Consider the following 21610-nt stretch of genomic DNA (forward strand, 5'->3'; position numbering starts at 1 on the left):
GAGCTTGGAAAAGACGCCTCCTAAAAATCTGTAGGACCACCTTTGGTTTTCTTCCAGATTTTTTTTGTCATCTCTTTTTCTCCACCCATTTCCCATCTGTCGAGCCATTCTTCCTCCGCTGGGCTTTTTCGCGAGCCTCTCCCCAGCCGCGGGTATTAGTCTGGGCTGCAGCCTCGCCCATCTCCTGGGGCGTGACCACCTGTCCAGGCCCCGCCCCCGTCCAACCGGCGGAGATCCGCCCCCTTTCCCGGACACCGGGCTCAGCGCCCGAGCGTGCGCGCGCGTCCCCGGTCGTCGCCCGGCTCGGCGTCGGGAGCGCGCTCTGTGTGGCCGCTGCCGCCATGTTGTTGTGGTTGTGAGAAGGCGGCGGCGGCGGCGGAGTAGTAGCAGCAGGACTAGACGTCCCAGCGGCTCAGGCGCTACCCCGCGCCGGCCCTGGCAGGCAGCCTGGTGGGGTGGCGGAGGAGGAGACTGTGCCGTGGCGGGCCTCGCCATGTCCTGCTGCCCGGTAAGAACCCCATCCCCGTCCTCCGTCTCCTCGGGGGGTGAGGAAGAGCTGGAGGAGGGGCCGGCCTCGGCCCCGGCCCCGGCCAGGCGGCTGTCACCCTCTGAGGAGGCAGCGCCCTGGGAGGGCTGGGGACTGCGTGCGGGGCCCGGGGAGGGGCGTCCCCAGCGGCCGTCGCCGCCAGGGGGAGGCGCTGGGTGTGGGAGTGGGAATGGGAGCTCAGCGGCCGAGCTCGGCCCGGACCCTAGGTGCGGGGGAGGCGGGGTCCTGGGCTCGGGCTGCCTTCCCAGACCTGGCGGGGATGGGCCCGTGCGGCTCTGGGTGTGGGACGTAGCCTCGGAGCGCCCGGGGTTATTCCCACGGACTCCTGGGAGGTGGATGTGCGCCCTTCGCCCCCTGCCGGGTCTGTGGCGGTCCATCGTTGCCGGATACTGGAGGTCGGGGGCCACGGGAGCCCCGGGGCGAACTGTACGGGCCTGGGCCTTGTGGAAGGGAGTGACCGCCTGATCATGCAACAGGGCATCCTCCTGACCTGGTAGTACTTAGGAGGGAAGGATGGTTGGGGGCGGTTGGCCTAACTCAGGGAACACTGGTCAGACTGCTCCGCAAATGATTACAGTGTTATTTCTCCGGTAGAAATTTTGCTTTATGTATGGCATTTCCGGACCCGTAAGATGATATTGTCGGTTGTATTTTGGGCTGGAAAACTTATGTCAAAATTATGGGGTAGATTTTATGGCCACATTAATAGACTCCCCTGGAGTTTGATAATCTCACTTGTGAGTTTTGGACATGGATTACTATTACATATTGATGTTCAAATGTCCTTTCCAGACCCAGGCCTAAATTCTTACTGTTATAGTATCTTGACATCCACTTTGTTTTCTGACATCTACTTTTCCACAACCTAGACAAACAAAACAAAACCCCAAAACCATGTACTTTTCTGGTTGAGGTTCAGCTTTCTCATATGTGAATGGTAATGCCATGAGAGGCCTGGGTTGAATTACAGGAGATGATTTTTTTTTTTTTAAATGTCAAATGTTTGTGATTTGTCCATGGAGAGGTGGTGGAGACCTTCCCCTTTCAGATTCAGGGCTGTTCAGTAGGACAGGAGACATTGATGGCATGCAGAAAGTCTTCCCTTTATAGGGCCCATGACTTGGGTAGGCTAGAAGAGTTTACAGAATGACACCTTTTTTTCTTTCTTTCTTTCTTTCTTTTTTTTTTTTTTAAGACGGAATCTTGGCTCTCCCGCCCAGGCCGGAGTGCAGTAGTGCGATCTCTGCTCACTGCAACCTTCGCCTCCCGGGTTCTAGCAATCCTCCCACCTCAGCCTCCCAAGTAGCTGGGATTACAAGTTTGTGCCACCACGGCTGGTTAATTTTTGTATTTTTGGTAGAGATGGGGATTTCACCATGTTGGCCAGCCTGGTCTGGAACTCCTGACCTCAAGTGATTCGCTTGCCTTCACCTTCCAAAGTGTTGGAATTAAAGGTGTGAGCCACTGCCCCGAGCCAGAATGACACTGTTTTGAGTAAACTCAGTATAGTATGTGATATTAAATTTGGAGGATTCTAGAATTTTAGATTGGCTGCCTATGAAGACCTCTGTTGGCTCCAATTACTCCCTCATTTTCAGGTGACTCAGAGAACTTCAAGTGACCAGCACAGTGGTACAGCCCCGCTTGTCATTAATGGCCAGCCATAAAAGAACCTGAGTTTCTCAGCTCATAGGCCAGGTTCTTCAGTGGTTGTCTAGTTTAAGGCTGGTCATTAGAAATATTATGGACTACCTAAATTCCTCGAACTCATGCAGGACCTGGTGAATTAAAAATCTCTGAGGATAGAGCCTGGGAATCTATCCTTATAAAACTCCGTGAATGATTCTGGTCAGTAAGGCATGTGAACTTTTGCTTTAGGTTGGGTATTCCAAAGACCTCCCATTAATTACGACTTCTCAGAGTACTTTTGTTTATAGATCTTTAATAATTTAAGAGGTGGAGAAGAAGGGAAGCATGAAAAAAAGAGATGCAAATTGAGCATCTCTTAAAATATAATGGATTTATGTCGGGGAAACAGATTTGTTGGCAAAAGTTAATTTGTGCACAGGTTATTAGGAACACATTTGGTAAAATTAGATGCTGATTAATTGGAGATATACTGTACCCAAAGATATATTGAAGAATTCAGAAGAAATAAACAGGGAAGGAGAGGAAGTAAGTCAGCTTCTGGCTCATAAAGGGGTCCCCTGAAGATGCTTCCCACCATCATGGTTGCTCCTAAACCGTCTGACTCAGATTTCTAGTGGAGGGTAGGATGGGTGTGTTAGCAGCCATTTGAGACCAGGGTTGTGAACCAGGAAGGGTTACTATGGATTGTGAAAACTTCTTGAAATTTGCCGCAGGCCATGAGGAGTGGTAAAGTCAGTTTAAAAATCTGCTATAGTTCTAGTTAACACATTCACACCTTCTTCAGTAAAGTGGAATGCTGTTACCAAAGGAAGTATTCATGTTTTAGAGGGGAGTGTGGTGAAGGTTCTTACAAGTTTGGAAGAGGTGGAAGAAAATGTTATAGTTGTGTAGAGTAGTGAAGGACTTTGGTAAATATCCTGTCAAATCATAGAGTAGTATTTTTAGAGTTGCACCCAGCTGTCCATTAGAAGAGCCAGAGGCCTTGTCTGTTTTGTTCCCTGGTGTCCCCAGTACTCAGTGCAGTTATCAGCATATTCTGCGCCCTCAGATATTTTTTTTAGTAAGTGAATAGTATTGATACAACAGTTATGGTGGTTTATAGCAGTGTTATTAAAAGCTACTTAATATTTTGCAATGGATTAAAGAGTCAGTTTTTGATCAAGTAGGGCTCTGGATAGGAAAGAAAATGAAAATAAAGAGCCAGCTTTCAGTGCTTGTTGTTTGGAATTTTTGAGATTCCTTTAAGAAATTGTTTTCTAAAGACTGTTGTGAACATTATTGTGTCCCCTAGTTTTTGAGTCTTAGTGGGTCTTAAGTGTTTTAGATATTAGTGACTTTTTTAAGAGCACAGTAAATGCAGAGGTAGTATAGAATAATGGGAACTTCTGGACTGACAGACATATATTCTGATTCCATCTGTGTCATTTATTGCTGTTGGGAATGTCACTTAACTTCTCTGGGCATCAGTTTTCCCATCTATACGATTAAGGGCCTATAGTCTTTGACCTCAAGTAGTTTCTGTAACCTGATTCTGCAAATTTTTAATAATTTCTAATTATGTTATTTGGTATTCATCTCATATAGGTAGACGAACCTTTCTTATTTAAAAGAAACAAGATTCTGTGTTGGGTTCTGCTTTTAGCTTATGGATTTTAGACATTGTCCAAAAGTGCTTTGGAAATTGAATGTATGTTGCAAGTGTTATGTAGAAAGAACATGCTTATGCTGTTGTAATTTGCTTAGTGTTGAAATCAAATCGGGTTTTACATTGGGAACTTCATAAGTTAGTGTGAAGTCACAAGACTTGAGAATGGTTTGGGGGGAGTTTGTGCAATTTATATAGCTAGCTGTTTCTTACCACCCAATTCTGTAATTTTCTATGGAGAATATATACATAAATTTATAATCAGTGTAACATTGATTTAAGATATAAGATGGTATCAGATTCATACTGGGTTGAACTAGGACTCCCAGTAACTTTAGAGACTACCAAAGTTATTAACTTGTCATTGCTATTTTAAATCTTAATTTTGTGATATCAATACTGATATGCTTTCATCATTGCTTTTGTATCTAGAAACAATATACCTTTTAAGTTCATATTTGTATCAGATATTAAAAATGAAAATTGTAGCGTGAAAGTGGGTAGATAGTAAATCTTGGGTTCAAGCCTGGGTTGTTATTCTTCATTAGCCGTGTTGTTTCTGGCAAGCTACATAACCCCTCTGAGCTCCAATTCCCTCATTAGTGAAAGGAAGAAGAGCAACTTCTCTACTTTTCTAACAGACTACTGGGGAGGATCAAACAGAATAGCGTATATGAAAAGTATTCTAAAAATGTAAGGGGCTGGTATTAGAATCATATTGTATTAGAATCCTATTTTATGCCTTGGCAGAATTGGCTTGTGGAGCAGTGGTAAACCTAGTCCGTATTGTCAAGTTCAGAATTTACCAATATCACTGATATGGCAACAGAAAAGGTTTCTGCTTCTGTACTCTGGCTGGAGAAACCTTTCAGCACATGTATCCTGTCTGCCAGTCGGAATAGTCACAATGTTACTGGGACTTCAGAGGAGCCTGGGGTGTCTCACATTTATGCCAAGGTCTGTACTTGGAATAGACTTGGCTGACTTTCACCTATTTTCTTATGTTGGAGCAGTAGTAGAAGGTGGTAGGAGCAAGGAGTTTAGTACATTCTGTGTAAAGTTTTAAGGCTGTGTTTTTAAGTAGCAGGTGGCAGTATCATAGGGTAATGAAATCAGTGTACTTATTTAAAGCATTTTCAGAAGGAGAATGTATCAGTACGTTGCATAAAGTAAAAGTAAATATAGACACAGAGGTATTGTCTTGATGCTGATAACTACAGATACTCAGAATGATTCTGGTATGACAGATGGTAGCAAGCTTTTCTGATTTCACTTATCTGGGGTCTAAATCTAATTTCTTTAGTAGTTAAGACTTTTTTTTTTTTCTTTTTTTTTTTTTTTTTGAGACAGAGTCTCACTCTGTTGCCCAGGCTGGAGTGCAATGGCGCAGTCTCGGCTCACTGTAACTTCCGCCTCCTGGGTTCAAGCGATACTCCCTGCCTCAGCCTCCCCAAGTCGTTAATACTTTTGTAACTTAGTTGCGGAAGAGAAATAGAAATTTATTTAGTTTTCAGAATTATTCATAAATTTATACTCTGGCAAAATATAAAGAAATTAGAAGTGTATTGATAAATCATGACATAACTGGCAAGAATTGGTATAAAGACAAGATGGTTAACTTGAAATAGGGTTGTTATTTATTCTATGCCTATCATTTTTCTATGAGATAAACCAAATATTTAATTGTTTAGACTGATTCTACAAATGACATGGGAAGACAGAGTGTTTATAAAAGAGTTTTGGAAGTGATATAGGACAATAATTTGGAGTTTTAACTTAATATCATTTAAATTTCAAAATGAAATTATTTCTGTTATGAAAGCTACAGAACTTTTTTTTTTTTTTTAGACGAAGTCTCGCTCTGTCACCCAGGCTGGAATGCAGTGACATGATCTCAGCTCACTGTAACCTCAGCCTCCTGGGTTCCAGCAATTCTGCTGCCTCTGCCTCCCGAGTAGCTGGGATTACAGGTACCCGCCACCACGCCTGGCTAATTTTTGTATTTTTAGTAGAGACAGGGTTTCACCATGTTGGCCAGGCTGATTTCCAACTTCTGACCTCAGGTGATCGGCCTGCCTTGGCCTCCCAAAGTGGTGGGATTACAGGCGTGAGCCACTGTGCCTGGCCCAGAACAGTTTTAGTGTTTTTTAAAAAAAAGTAGAGATGACCTGTAATCCCATCTGGATGTAATGTTTGGTATTTTTATTTTTTTTTGTTATACATACCTATTGAAATAATTAAAGAACAACTTTCCATGTAAAATTGATATTCCCTTAATGAACATGTAGTTTTTATAATATGGATGTGTCATAGTTTATAGCAGTTCTGTGTTGTTAATGGATATTGTCAGTTTTTCTCTTAAAACAATACTGTGATGAACTTGTTTGGACATTGAATTGTCCTATCATTTCCTTGGGATAAATTCTTTTTTTTTTTTTTTTTTTGAGACAGAGTCTCACTCTGTTGCCCAGGCTGGAGTGGAGTGGTGTGATCTTGGCCCACTGCAGTCTCTGCCTCCCAGGTTCAAGTGATTTTCCTGCCTTAGCCTCCTGAGAAGCTGGGCATACAGGCACGCGCCACCACGCCTGGCTAATTTTTTGTATTTTTAGTAGAGATAGGGTTTCACCATGTTGGCCAGGATGGTCTCGATCTCCTGACCTCATGATCTGCCCGCCTCTGCCTCCCAAAGTGCTGGGATTACAGGCCTGAGCCACTGCGCCTGGGCCAGGATAAATTCTTAAAAGTGGGTTTATTAGCCAGGTGTGGTGGCTCATGCATGTAATTCCAGCATTTTGGGAGGCCAGAGCGGGTGGATCACCTGAGGTCAGCAGTTCAAGACCAGGCCGGCCAACATGGTGAAACCCCGTCTCAACTAAAAATACAAAAATTAGTTGGGTGTGGCGGCAGGCATCTTTAATTCTAGCTACTTGGAAGGCTGAGGCACAGAGAATCACTTGAACCCAGGAGGCGGAGGTTTCAGTGAGCTGAGATTAAGCTACTGCACTCCAGCCTGGGTGACAGAGTGAGACTCAGTCTCAAAAAAAAAAAAAAAAAAAAAAGTGGGGTTATTAGGTTAAAGGGTATGTGTGTTTTAAATTTGGATATACTCAAGATGCCCTTTAGATAGGATGTCTATACGAAATTCCCATCAACAGCATATTAGTATTCAATTTCATATATTCTTGCTAGTGATTTGTCATCTTTAGCTTGTTGTTGGGAGTTTAAAGTAGTTTGAAACAGCGTTTCTTCTGTTTCTTTTTCAGCATCAGGACTTCCTTCCATAGCTTAACTTTTGGGAGAGAGCTGATAAAAATGAAAGTTCACTGTGCAAGGGAGTGGTGTAGACCAGTGGTCTTCAAACTTTTTGGTTGCTTACCCCATCACTAAAAAATTTTGAGCATTAAGCAGGTGTGGTACATGGTCCTGTGGTCCCAGCTACTTAGTTGGCTGAGGCCGGAGAATGTTTGAGGCAAGGAGTTCAAGGCTAAAGTTCACTGTGATTGTGCTTATGAATATAGCCACTGTATTCCAGCCTGGGCAACATAGTGAGACCCTGTCTCTTTAAAAAAAAAATGATGGGATGGGAAGAATGAAGTCAGAAAAAAAAAAAAAATGATACGACTTCATGTTGTTGCTTTGAGAAAAGAGAAGAAAAATTAAGCATCAATTCTTAATCCTTAGATATTTAATTTACAAATAATATATGTATAGTAACTGATTATTGTGGACTTTATAAAATACAAACAAAAAATTAACAAGGTTGATAATTAAAAATAAAGTTCAGATATTTTCCTTTTTTACCCTGGGGCGTCTTGGTTACTCCTGGAGGTGTGTGTATGTGTGTGAGTGTGTATATATAATATATATGTGTATATATTAATATATGTGTATGTAATATATATGTGTATAAAATATATGTATAATATATATGCATATATAATATATGTATATATAATATATATGTATATATAATACATAGGTGAATATGTAACATGTAATATGTATGTGTATATATAATATATAATATATATATATTTTTTTGAGACAAGAGTCTTTCTCCGTTACCCAGGCTGGTGTGCAGTAGTGCGACCTTGGCTCACTGCAACCTCTGTCTGCTGGGGTGAAGTGATTCTTGTGCCTCAGCCACTTGAGTAGTTGGGATTACAGGTGTGTGCCACCATGCCTGGCTAATTTTTGTATTTTTTAATAGAGATGGGATTTTGCCAAGTTGGCCAGGCTGGTCTGGAACTCTGCCTGCCTTGGCCTCCCAAAATGCTGGGATTACAAGTGTGAGCCACCGTGCCCAGTCTCCTGGAGATATGTTATATTTGCTTTGTGTACTACTGCTTTAGACTCTTAAGGTTTAATATTGGGCATTTACAGATGCTTGTTTTTGGGTATTTCACTAGTTTTGCAGTTGGTCCAGTTTAGTTGGATCTTGAATGCCTTTAAAATGTCCTATGCTAGGCCGGGCATGGTAGCTCATGCCTATAATCCCAGCACTTTGGGAGGCCGAGGCGGGCAGATCATGAGGTCAGGAGATCGGACCATCCTGGCTAACACGGTGAAACCCGTCTCTACTAAAAATACAAAAAATTAGCCGGGCGTGGTGGCACGTGCCTGTAGTTCCAGCTACTTGGGAGGCTGAGGCAGGATAATCTCTTGAACCTGGGAGGCGGAGGTTGCATTGAGCCGAGATTGCGCCACTGCACTTCAGCCTGGGTGACAGAGTGAGACTCTGTCTCAAAAAAAAAAAAGAAAAAAAAGTCTCATGCTCTTGAGAGTCATATCTGCAATAAGGGCAAAAATACATTTAAAGCATCAGTTCGATACTTTTTGCATTGTTGAGGTGGCTGAATTTGGAAAGGACAAATAGTAGGATAAGAAGCAATGTAAGTAATCTATCTCTTTTAGATATGAAGAATTAATATTGTGTAGAACATATTTTAAAAAATTATGTTTTTTGGAAAGCAGTTTGGCTATAATATATATCTCCCTGTTTTATAAGAGGTTAGGTCCTAGAGACTGAGTGAAGGCATGAATAATTGCTACTTGCTCTCCTTTGCTTTCAAAGTACCACAATTAACCTGTCACTAACTCTATTTGGATTAGCCCGAGCCTATAAAAAACTTTCCATGATGATTCTTAGATTAAAAGATAATTTTTTTCTTGAGTTAGAATAAGTTGCTTTTCATCTGTGGCTGCCTGTCCCCCAGCCCCCATAAGTTGTGAAATCAGGAAATAAGGCTTTTTGTATTAGAAAACAGTAGGGAAATTAATTTCAGTTATTTCATATGGGTCATTGGCAGAGAAAGATAATATTAAAATCTTAGAGACTGTGAAAAGAGATTGTATTAAGCAACTTGAGTGATTATTTTTTTGCCAGTTAAAAGAAATGAGATAATTTATATGGAAGATGATTGCTATATGCAGTGCTTTGCACAAAAGGCTACACATCTCTTTTTACTTTAGGTAACATGATTGATAAGCTACTTTTACATATGTCTTCTTAGATCATCATAAGGATTTGAGATCATCATTTAATCAGGACTGTTGGGACTTGCTGGAGGCCACATGCTTAGTGTTCGACATCATATTTCAAGAGGTAGACTGAAAGTTGTGCAGAAATAGGGATTGGTGGCTGTTCTCTCCTTTACTTCTTAGCAGTTAATACATTGCCTGGTACAGAGTAAGCTATCAATATTTGTGGACTAACTGTTTAAACTCCTGCATATTTACACATGTAAGTAAGTTATAGTATTGTAAAACCAGCAGTTAAGTTTTCCATAGTGAGATTGTTCCTTCATCTTACGTGCACAGAAAATATTTTTGTGGAAGAGGTCATGAATTTTAGATCAATGTTTCACATATCCCTTTACTTTCTCTTAAGATACTTTCATGGTGACAAAAAAATACTCTTAATGTCATTCCTTTCACTGTGTGTGTAACTTCTGTGGCAAGACTGTATATTTGTATGTATGTATGTATTTGTTTATTTAGTAGGCTGCTATTTATGAAGGAAACATACTCATTAGTTGGCCGTTGCATACATAATGGTTCCCAAAACATGGACTCCATGGTTTGCTGTGAGTGAATGAAAAAGAGCAGGTATGATTCCCCTCACCTTTGTCATTCTCTCCAGTTTCCTGTACATATGGTTGACTTACTCAACTGTAAGTGTAACTTCTTTACACCAAAGAAAATTGGTCTTCCAAAGAACTAGTATGTTACGTCCCCCTTGTTCTGCAGTACTTAAAATCCTGTTTGGTAAATGAACTAAGACACTTTTATATACAGAAGATACCCTGGATGGCCATGAATGGAAATATTAGTAGTGATTAATTTCTGTCTTGGTGGGATAATGTGGCTTTTTTGCTTCTTATTCTTTTAGAGTTTCCCATTTTTCTACAATGAGCATGTATTACTTTTATAAGTAGGAAAAACTGCTGTTTTATTTTATTTTTTATTTTTTAAGGCGGAGTCTCATTCTGTCACCCAGGCTGAAGTGCAGTGGCGTGATCTCAGTTCACTGCAACCTCCGCCTCCTGGGTTCAAGCGATTCTCGTGTCTCAGCCTCCCGAGTAGCTGAGACTGCAGGCACAAGCCAGCACAGCCAGCTGATTTTTTTGTATTTTTTAGTAGAGGTGGGATTTTGCCATGTTGGCCAGGCTGGTCGTGAATTCCTGACCTCAGGTGATCCGCCTGTCTTGGCCTTCCAAAGTGTTGGGACTGCAGGTGTGAGCCACCACGCTCAGCCAAAAACTGCTATTTTAAAGTCTTTATTTTTCATTGGATGTTTTGTGAAGGTTTATGTCACAGTCACCATTGAGAAAGTGGGTGGTTAACTGGCTCCAGTTCCTAAGAGGAGTGGCAGTTGTAGGAAGTAGTATGGGAGGAATGGGGCAGGTAAACTGATTTGAACTTTATCATTGTGAACTCCACTATGACTAAAGACATTCTGGGATTTGATCACAATTAAACACAAGAGGACTGAGCCATCTAGTTTCTTTCTTCTTAATAAGCTGATTGAGAATTATGAAAGACACTTTAAGAAAAATCAGTTTCTATGAACTCTGTAAACACAGAACTCAGCCCAAACTGCCGGGTTCTGTATCCGTGTGTGTGTGTGTGTGTGTGTGTGTGTGTGTGTGGTGGTGTGTTTTAAATATCAAGTGGAGTTGTAGCAATTCAGATGGGATGTGGTGTATATTAATACATCTGATATGAGTTGGAAGATATTTAGGCAAATGATTTTTATTATGACAGTATAGACTTATTGGAGTTTTGGTGTTAATATACAGCTGGGAGTTGAGCCGTTCTAGGTTTATATAGTCATCTGGTGATATTTTAGGAAGAGCTGTGTCATATATCCTCTAGAGTTTAAGTGATTAGAGCTTGTTGGCTTTTGCTGTTAGTTTACTGCACACTTGTAGTGTTTTAAATGCTTCTGTGAATGGAGAACATCATTCAAAAAGGTTAGATTTCTGGGTTAAGACATTTGTTATTATCTGCCTTTAAAGAGTAAGATTAGGCTGGACACGGTGGCTCGTGCCTATAATCCCAGCACTTTGGGAGGCCAAGGTGGGCAGATGAGGTCAGGAGTTTGAGACCAGCCTGGCCAACATGGCGAAACCCCATCTCTACTAAAAATAAAAAAATTAACAGGGTGTTGTGGTGGGCATCTGTAATCCCAGCTACTCAGGAGACTGAGGCAGGAGAATCACTTGAACCTGGGAGTTGGAGGTTGCAGTGAGCCGAGGTAGTGCCACTGCACTCCAGCCTGAGTGACAGAGGGAGACTCTGTCTCAAAAAAAAAAAAAAAAAAAAAAAGTTGAAGAGCAGTTGAGATAATAAATGTAGGTACTGTTAGGTTGGTGTAAAATCAATCGTGATTTTGGATTGTGAATTTTAAATCATTATAACTAGGCCCAAACAGATCTTTATTTATCAAAATAGGAACCATTACAATCAACACATTTTTGCCGATGAGAAACAAGTTTGTTTATTCTTGTAGTGTAAAAATCCGTGCTTTGGGATTTGATGAACTTTTGGAAAGCATTTTCTGTATCCTGCTGGTTGTGGAAGCATTTTCCCTGCAAAAAATTTTCTAGATGCTTGGAAAAATGGTAGTCGGTTGGCAAGTGGTCAGTTGAATATAGTGGATGAGGCAAAACTTGGTAACCCATTCAACTTTTGAAATGTTGGTTGTGCAGCGTGTTGTCGGGGAGAAGAATTGAACCCTTTCTGTGGACCAGTGTTGGCTGCAGGCATTGAAGTTCTTGGTGCATCTCATCAATTTGCTGAGCGTACTTCTCAGATGTGTTGGTTTTACCGGGATTCAGAAAGCTATAGTGGATCAGACCAGGAGCAGACCACCAAACAGTGACCATGACGTCTATTTGGTGCAAGTTCGGCTTTGGGAAGTGCTTTGGAGCATCTTCTCAGTCCAGCCACTTAGCTGGTCATCACTGTTGTCGTATAAAATCCACTTTTTGTTGCACAATCCAACCAAGAAATGGTTCGTCGTTGTTGCATAGACTAAGAGAAGACAACATTTCAAAATGACGATTTTTAAAATTTTTGGTCAGCTCATGAGGCACCCACTTATCAATCTTTTTCACCTTTTGGCCGGGCGTGGTAGCTCATGCCTATAACCCCAGCAATTTGGGAGGCCGAGGTGGGCAGATCACTTGAGGCCGGGAGTTCAAGACCAGCCTGGAAAACGTGGTGAAACCCCATCTCTACTAAAAATACAAAAATTAGTTGGGCATGGTGGCGAGCGCCTGTAATCCCAGCGACTAGGGAGGCTGAGGCAGGAAAATCACTTGAACCCAGGAAGTAGAGGTTGCAGTGAGCCCAGATTGCACCACTGCACTCCAGCCTAGGCGACAGAGTAAGACTTCATCTCAAAAAAAAACAAAAAACAAACAAAAAAACTTTTTCACCTTTCCAATTGGATTCAATTGCCAAACAAGCGTAGAAGGTCAACATTGGGTTCTTTGGCAATTTCTCATGTAGTTGTAAGAGGATCAGCTTTGATGATTGCTCTCAACTGGTCTTTGCCAACTTCTGGCCGGCCACAACACTGCTCATCTCAAGGCTCTCATCTCCTTTGCAACACTTCTTGAACCACCAGTGCACAGTTTCTGGGCCAAATGTGTAGTTGATGTTGTGAGTTGTCTCCACTGCTTTATGACCCATTTTAAACTCAAGAAAATCACTTGAATTTGCTTTTTGTCTGACATAATTTCTGTAGTCTAAAAAAAAAAAAGCAAAAAATACGTTATTAGCAAGAAAAGGCACGAAATGTGCATTCAAATGGTGTATAACATAACCACATTTATTTAAGAGTGTATTCCAGTACCAAATGGCAAATTTCAACAGTGCAAAAACTGCAATTACGTTTGCACCAACCTAATAATATAATTTTTTTTTGAGTTAGAAATTTTATGGTACAGAATAACAGGCTTGACACACACACACACACACACACAAATCCCATATAGAATCTACGAAGCCTGTCTGTCTCTGAATTCCACAACCTTGGCTTATTAAAGTAAAATTTAAATATTTAAAAAATTTAGAAAAATATGGAGAATAATTTAACAAACACCATGTATTAATTCAGTAGGTTTCTCTTCCTTCCTTCCTTCCTTCCTTCCTTCCTTCCTTCCTTCCTTCCTTCCTTCCTTTCTCTCTCTTTCTTTCTCCCTCCCTCCCTCCCTCCCTTCCTTCCTTTCTTTCTTTTTCTTTCTTTCTTTCCCTCCCTCCCTCCCTTCCTTCCTTTCTTCCTTCCTTCCTTCCTTCCTTCCTTCCTTTCTTTTCCTTTCCTTTTTCCTTTCCTTTCCTTTCCTTGGAGTCTTGCTCTGTTGCCAGGCTAGAGTGCAGTGGCACAGTCACTGCTCACTGCACCCTCCATCTCTCAGGTTCAAGTGATTCTTGTGCCTCCGCCTTTTGAGTAGCTGGGATTACAGAAGCTCCTCACCACGCCCAGCTAATTTTTGTATTTTTAGTAGAGACAGGGTTTCACTATGTTGGCCAGGCTGGTCTTGAACTGACCTCGGGTGATCTTGGCCCCTCAAAGTGCTAGGATTACAGGGGTGAGCCACTGTGCCTGGCCTATATTTGTTTTTAAAAATTAAAATATGCATACACTTGCAGTCCGTTTTGTCATCCTCTTAGATCCTATTTTCTTATGCAGAAGTTATTTATGTTTTTAGCTCATGCACTTATATTCTTCCTACAAATATCTACATACATTTTATGTAGTATTGTGTTTCAAATTTATGTGATATTTTAGTACATACTTTCTATAATTTGAAAAATGACATGTCGATATATGTGTATTATTATTATTGTTTTTTGAAACAGAATCTTGCTCTGTCACCCAGGCTGTAGTGCAGTGGCGCAATCTTGGCTCACTGCAACTTCCGTCTCCCAGGTTCAAGTGATTCTCGAGCCTCAGCCTCTTGAGTAGCTGAGATTATAAGTGTGAGCCACTGCACTTGCCTTACTTCATTAATTTTAATAGCTGTGTAGTATTCATATGAATGAATAGTACACAATTTTAGTCCTTTATTGATAGTTGTTTTCAACAAATATACAAAGGTAAACTTTTTCCTCAAATTGGGTCAAGCTACATATGTTGTTCTAAATTAGCTCTTTTTCTCCCAATAATAATAGTGTGCAGGTTTGTTCCATGGGTATATTGCATGAAGTTTGGGGTACAATTGACCCCATCACCCAGGTAGTAAGCATAGCACCCGCTAGATAGTTTTAAGTTTTCTGAGACAGGGTAGGTCTCTGTCCCTCAGGCTGGAGTGCAGTGTTACGATCACTGGTCACTGCAGTTTTGACCTCTCGGGCTCAGTCCATCCTCCCAGCTCAGCCTCCTGGGTAGCTGAGACTACAGTGGTGTGCCACCATGCCCTGCTAATTTTTGTATTTTTTGTAGAGACTGGGTTTCGCCCTGTTACCCAGGTTGCCTCGAGCTCCTGGACTCAAACGATCCACCCACCTCAGCCTCCCAAAGTGCTGGGATTATAGGTGTGAGCCACCATACCCAGCCCCTAGTAGGTAGTTTTGAACCTCATGCCTTCCCATCCTCTCCTCTCTGTTAGTTCCCTGTATCTGTTTTTCCCATGTTTATGTCCATGTTTACCCATTGTTTAATTTAGAATGATGATCTCCAGCTGCATCACGTTGCTGCAAAGGACATGATTTTTTTTTTTTTTTATGGCTGCAGCAAACCTTTGGGTAAAGAAAATTTACAAAAGTATCTCATACTGGTTTTTTTTTTTTTTTTTTTTTTTTTTTAAATGAAAGTAAGTAGTAGTAATCCATAGTTCAGATCTACTTTATAAGTGAGTCACTGATAAAGACAGTAGTTACACATTTTATAACATTACCTTGATGGGGCAAATGTTTCTTGTTTTTGTTTTACATGAGTTAATTTGGATGAGACTTTCTTGAATTACTTACATTTATAGCGTTTACCTCCAGTGGGGTTGAGATGAGGAGCCTTCAGTCCAACAAAGTTGTATACATGCATTCATGGAGATGACACTTGGGTTATTAAATCAAGAAACACTCATACTTGTCCACATGTAGATGCTACACATGGAGTTAGTCCTATTCTGGAAATTTTGCTATGTTGCCCATGCTGGTCTTGAACTCCTGAGCCCCAGTGATCCTCCCACCTTGGCCTCACAGAGTGCTGGGATTATAGACGTGAGCCATTGTGCCCAGCCAGAAATGTAATTTTAATTCCATAGTATATAGTATATTTTATTGTGAATAGAGTATGTGTTTATTCCTTAAGTAGCAAATTGACTCCTTTAACAGTTTTAATAGTTTTCTAGTTATTTTGTCTTTAGTTTCCCAGACAAATAATGCTGTTGTCTTCAATCACAGTATTGATTAGTTCATCCCATTCTTCATATTGATCATTGTTTTTTGGATATTAAATAATACTACTGTAATAATTAAGAAAGATGGAAAGCCTCACCAATTTGCATGTCATTCTTGTGCAGGGACCACGCTAATCTTCTCTGTATTGTTCCAATTTTAGTATATTTGCTGCTGAAGCGAGCACTCCATTTCTGTAAAGCTTGAAAAACGGACAAAACTAACAGATGAGAATGGAAATCAGAATAATGGTTATCTTTGGTTGTGAGGACAGGAGATTGTAGGTGTGCTGGTAATGTTCTGTGTCTTGATATAGGTCGTGATTTTGTGGTTGTGTTCAGTTTATGAGAATCATTGAGTAGTAGACTTAGGAAATGTGCCCTTCTTTGTGTGTATATTATACCTCAGTTAAAAACTTTTGCCTCTCACAAAATTTTAAAGAACATAATCTGCTGAGTTTGTCTTCTTTTAGCTTTTGATGTAACTTTTCCACTACTTTTCTTCATATGTGAATACACTTAATGATAAGCCATTTAACCTGTTTATTATGATATAAAACAAACATTCAGAAGAGTGCACAAATCGAATGTATAGCTTAATGAAATTTTAAAATTATTAAATTGGAGGTTTTTGGGGGTGCGTTATACCTGTATCTTTGTTAGGAGGGAAGGAGTTGATGGAGGGGTAAAAATTTTGGAGAGGACAAAGTTTTAAGGAATCTCAGAATACCAGAACCTCGCCTTGGCTCTGCCTTCACATTACTGTTTCTTTGGGTAAGTCATTTAACTTATTTAGACCTCACTTTTTTTTATATAAAAGGTATAATACTTAACCTTTCTTTTGCCAACTGAATTAGGTAGGTGCAATTCAGGTAAAATAATAAGAATATAGAGTACTGTTACTAAATACGTCTTTATTTAGGCCATTGAATTTAGGCCACTTACCTTACAGAGCAGAATTGTGGTATACACAGACTACACAGCTGGTGATTATTGATATCATTCATTTATTATTAGGTTAGTATTGAGGCTTAGTTGACTATGCAGGTACTACCCTGTGATTTATTGTAATACATGTATTAACTCGTTTAATAGTCTAGGATTATTCCCAGAGGTAGGTAAAATTATCCCAATTTTACTGGGGAGACAGTTGAGGCAAAATTAAGTTAAATAACTTGCCTAGCTGGGTTGAGTTCTTGAGCCTGTGCTTAAAAAAAATTTTTTTTGAGAAAGGGTCTCACTGTCACCCAGGGTGGAGTGAGTGGCGTGATCTTGGCTCACTGCAGCCTCTGCCTCCAAGGCTCAAGTCATCCTCCTGCCTCATCCTCCTAAGTAGCTGGGACTACAGGTGTGTGCCACCACACCCGGCTAATTTTTTTTGTGTATTTTATAGAGACGGGGTTTCGCCACTGGACTCAAGTGGTGTGCCTTGGCCAAATCCCAAAATGCTGGGATTACGGCTGTGAGCCACTGCGTCCGGCCTAAGCCTGTGCTCTTTTTTTTGTTATACTGCCTAGTTGTGTGAAAACACTTAAAGACTTTTAGGCAAATGTTAAGATTTTATAATAATCTGTTAGAGAGTTTTTGAAGTAAAAATTTTGGTATTTTGAACCAAAATTAGGAGAAGAGTCTCATTTGTTTTGACCATCATGATTCTGGAAAAGATTGATGTTAATATATATTACTTGGGCTTTATTCCCTTAATTCTCTCCTAAAATGACTAGGATATAAGTACTATGTAGTTTTCTTTAAGTATATATATATATTTTAATCTTAAAGGATTTTTTGACCAATTTACGAATATTGTTTAATTTTTAGGCAAAATGTTAATGAAAGGGAGTTTTCAGACTTGGAGGCAGATCAGACCAAAGTTTAGTGTTCTTGCTTCAGTGGTTTAAGCAGCATCTATTTGGTCTTGGTATTAGAGCAATAAAATTCTATCATATATATGGTTGAAAATTATTTTTATTAAGGTATGTTTGAGTATGGTTCTGTGAGGTTGGGAAACACATCTAGTTTTGCAACCACCATGATCAAGATATAGAGTAGTTCCTCAAAAAATTTCCTCATGACCCTTTCTATAGTCAGCCCATTTCCTCACCTCTAGTCTCTGGCAACCACTGATCTGTTTTTTCTCTGTTGTATTGTCTTTTTTTGAGAATTCCATGTAAACAAAATCATGTGGTATTTAGCCTTTTTGTTTTAATTTTTGTTTAATAGAAATGGGAGGTCTTGTTATGTTGCCTATGCTGGCTGCAAACTCCTGGCCTCAAGGGATCCTCCTGCTTGACTCAGTATGTGGCTTCTTGAGACTGATGTCTTTTATTTAACCTAATGTGTTTTGAGATTCATCTATGTTTTTATGTATCAGTAATTACTTTCTGTTGCTTAGTAGCATTCCATTGTATGGATGTACAACAGTTTCTGTATTCATTCCCCAGTTCATTTGGGTTGTTTCCAGTTTTTGGTAATTACAGATAAAACTGCCATAAAAGCATTCATGCATACATACATACACATGTGCCCATGTATTTTTTTTATGGTTTAAAAAAATATGGTGCCTAGACCTTTTAAAACTTTATTACAGAACCTGAAAAGGCTGGTGATTTTCACAGAGCATTATAAATTGCTTAGGAAACTTCATCCCCAAAAAAGCCCACTCTGGAATGAGAATAATCTGTTTGTGTAAATAATCTTACAGTATAAACTGTAAGTCATTCGAATTTTTTTAAATTAAAGAAGTACACATACACATACTTGTTTAATGGGTAAATTTAAATATAGAACTCCTTAGTGCATAACTTCATGTTTTATGTTTTTAGTAGCTTTTAAATTGTGAATCATTGACTTTTTTGTTCTTCTAAGTAGTAGAATGGTTATATAATTGGTTATGACAGTTGGTTTTTTTTTTTTGAGACGGAGTCTCGCTCTGTCGCCCAGGCTGGAGTGCAGTGGCACGATCTCCTGCCTCAGCCTCCTGAGTAGCTGGGACTACAGGTGCCCACCACCACGCCCGGCTAATTTTTTTGTATTTTTAGTAGAGATGGGGTTTCATGATATTGGCTAGGCTGATCTCGAACTCCTGACCTTGTGATCCGCCCATCTCGGCCTCCCAAAGTGCTGGGTTTTCAGGCGTGAGCCACCGTGCCTGGTCGGTTATGAAAGTTTGTAAGTAAAAAGTATTTGGGAAAAATTTTAGAACTACAGAATTCCTCTTTCTTCTCGTCTCCTCCCCTCTTCTCCCCCAAGATGGCTGGAGGTATTAATATTGATAACCAGAGTTTCATGTGAACAAGACATAAAACTTAGGTTGATTAGCTATGTTAATAAATTATCTTCTTTGTTCCTGTGTAGTGAGCTTTCTTTTTGCAGCAATCTGAGGCCAAGAGAAATAGATGAGACCTTTTTACCTTAGAAAAGAGATTGCAGGCTGGATGTAATCCTAGCACTTTGGGAGGCCGAGGAGGGCAGATTGCTTGAGGTCAGGAGTTTGAGGCCAGCCTAGGCAACATGGTGAAACCTCGTCTCTACTAAAAACACAAAAATTATCTGGGCGTGATGGCATGCACCTGTAATCCTAGCTACTTGGAGGCTGAGGCATGAGAATCACTTGAACCAGGAGACAGAGGCTGTAGTGAGCCGAGATTGTGCCAGTCCACTCCAGCTTGGGTGACAGAATGAGACTCCATCTCAAAAAAATAAAAAAGAGTTCGCATGCCATTTTTGCAAGTTAATTTTTTGAAGTTCCAGTTCCAACCCTCAGTCAGACTACCGAGGCCATACGTGGTTTGACATTTCAGAGAATAGTAGAGTGTTTTTGATTTTCTTTTTTTCTGTTCTTTTTTTTTTTTTTTTTTTTGAGACAGGGTATTACTGCCACCCAGGCTGGAGTGCAGGAGTACAATCATGGCCCACTGCAGCCTCAACCTCCTGGGCTCAGGTGATCCTCCTGAGTGGTGGGACTTTGCCTCCTGGGTGGTGGGACTATAGGAACATGCCACCACGCCTGGCTAATCTTTGTTTTTTTGTGGGTGTGTGTGTAGAGATGGGGTTGTGTCATGTTGTCCATCTTGAACTCCTGGGCTCAAGAGATCTGCCTGCCTCAGCCTCCCAATGTGCTGGGATCACAGGTGTTAACCACCTTGCCCAACCATTTCTTTTGTGTAGTGTGGAATCTTAGTTTAAGCCCTCAGTATAAATGTATTATATAATTGAGGTACTAGGTGTACAGAGGTACTGGAACTACAGAGCTTTTCTTATTAATGTACACTCCTTCTGATGTTGAATATTTAGAAAACTGAATGTTGTGTTTGGAACCAAGGGATATTACACTTGAAATATGGTCATTTGGTGAATAGGTATCTCATTTTTAGGCTATCATTATTTTTGGCTATTTCACATTAAAATACCTGCCTGGAAATACCTGCCCAGTTTTGCCAGTAATGGCGATTGCAGGTTAACAGTTTGTCTTCTATATGTCACTGTCTGATGTGGACAAGACTTGTAGCTCTTTACTTTAACTGAGACAATAATGTTGGTGATCCAAGTCTAGAATTCCAGGATGGGGCTGCCAAAATTAATACCATGGGAGTATGGAGGTAGCAACTATGGGATTAGTAATACAAATAGTTTTAATTAGCTTTATCAGTTGCACACTTAATCTTCATTGCTACCTTGTGAAGTAGGCATGGCAGGCTATATATTGTTACTCTTACTTTACAAGTAAGTAAATTGTTTTTCATAGCTGTCAGGACTTACCTGAGGTTGTCCTGCTAGTGAGTAGCTGAAATAGTACTTGAGTCCAGACATCAAGTTGGATGCTGTTTCCACCATGGCAGTTTACTGTCTGAATAAGAGCTCAGGCTTGGGTTTGAATTGTGGTTCTACCACTTACCTCTGATCTTGGGCAAGTTCTTTAACTTTTCTGAGTCTCAGGTTTAAAATGGGGATAACAATAATACCTCTTAAAGCTCTTGTGAGAATTCAGCAAGTGCTTACGATATGTAGATAACCAATAGTAAGCACTCCATATTTGCTAATTGTGGTTGTTGCTACTGTTATTACAGTGATAACACAACAGTTATACATCCTCTTTCCCCTAAGGATCTGTGTTAAGAGTTGAAAGACAATACATGTAAGAAGCAAAAATATTCAAAGATGATAGAATAAGTAGCAAGGGGAGTTGATTTTAGCAGGAAGATGGACAACGTTCAGAGAGAGATGTGTGTGTGTGTGTGTGTCTTGGTTTTAAACATGGAAGCAGTTAGACAATTAAGTTACAAGTGTGTTAGACAGTTGGAGCTTTAGGACAGGTTGAGTAGGAGGACCAGTGTTGGAGGGAAACTTTTTAATCATCATCACAGATGGCATATGGAAATTTACATTTCTACCAACATTTAAACATACCAATTTGCTATCCTCTATTATGGTTCTTAGAGCTATTGTTACATCAGAATGGAGTAAGAAGCTTATCGGCCGGGCGCGGTGGCTCAAGCCTGTAATCCCAGCACTTTGGGAGGCCGAGACGGGCGGATCACGAGGCCAGGAGATCGAGAGACGATCCCGGCTAACACGGTGAAACCCCGTCTCTACTAAAAAATACAAAAAAACTAGCCGGGCGAGGTGGCGGGCGCCTGTAGTCCCAGCTACTCGGGAGGCTGAGGCAGGAGAACGGCGTAAACCCGGGAGGCGGAGCTTGCAGTGAGCTGAGATCCGGCCACTGCACTCCAGCCTGGGTGACAGAGCAAGACTCCGTCTCAAAAAAAAAAAAAAAAAAAAAAGAAGCTTATCATACATTTTTCATTTTTAGTGGTTATACAGAGAATAATACAGAACGTCAGCATATATCCCACTACAGTATAT

The 21610-nt window shown here is 40.6% G+C and overlaps 1 protein-coding gene and 1 non-coding gene across 10 annotated transcripts in view; one reads left to right on the plus strand and one right to left on the minus strand.

Annotated features, from left to right (window-relative positions):
• The first annotated feature begins 301 nt into the window (after positions 1–301).
• Positions 302–21610, plus strand: part of LOC105487246 (myotubularin related protein 3) — a 141116-nt gene continuing 119807 nt past the window's right edge. For 4 of the 9 annotated variants that reach the window (XM_011750645.3, XM_071080372.1, XM_071080373.1 and 1 more), the window contains exon 1: positions 302–508. In XM_011750645.3, coding sequence (XP_011748947.2) covers positions 494–508 — 15 coding nt within the window. In that variant the 5' untranslated portion in view covers positions 302–493. Of the gene's footprint in view, positions 509–5690; positions 5813–21610 lie in introns of all 9 variants that reach the window. The other 5 variants (XM_011750650.3, XM_011750651.3, XM_011750652.3 and 2 more) reach the window with 2 other exon arrangements.
• Positions 15830–15932, minus strand: LOC112427638 (U6 spliceosomal RNA). Its single transcript, XR_003019337.1, has one exon. It is a non-coding gene; the product is annotated as a U6 spliceosomal RNA (small nuclear RNA).

This window comes from Macaca nemestrina, chromosome 15, assembly GCF_043159975.1.
Source record: "Macaca nemestrina isolate mMacNem1 chromosome 15, mMacNem.hap1, whole genome shotgun sequence".
Taxonomy (NCBI): Eukaryota; Metazoa; Chordata; class Mammalia; order Primates; family Cercopithecidae; genus Macaca; species Macaca nemestrina.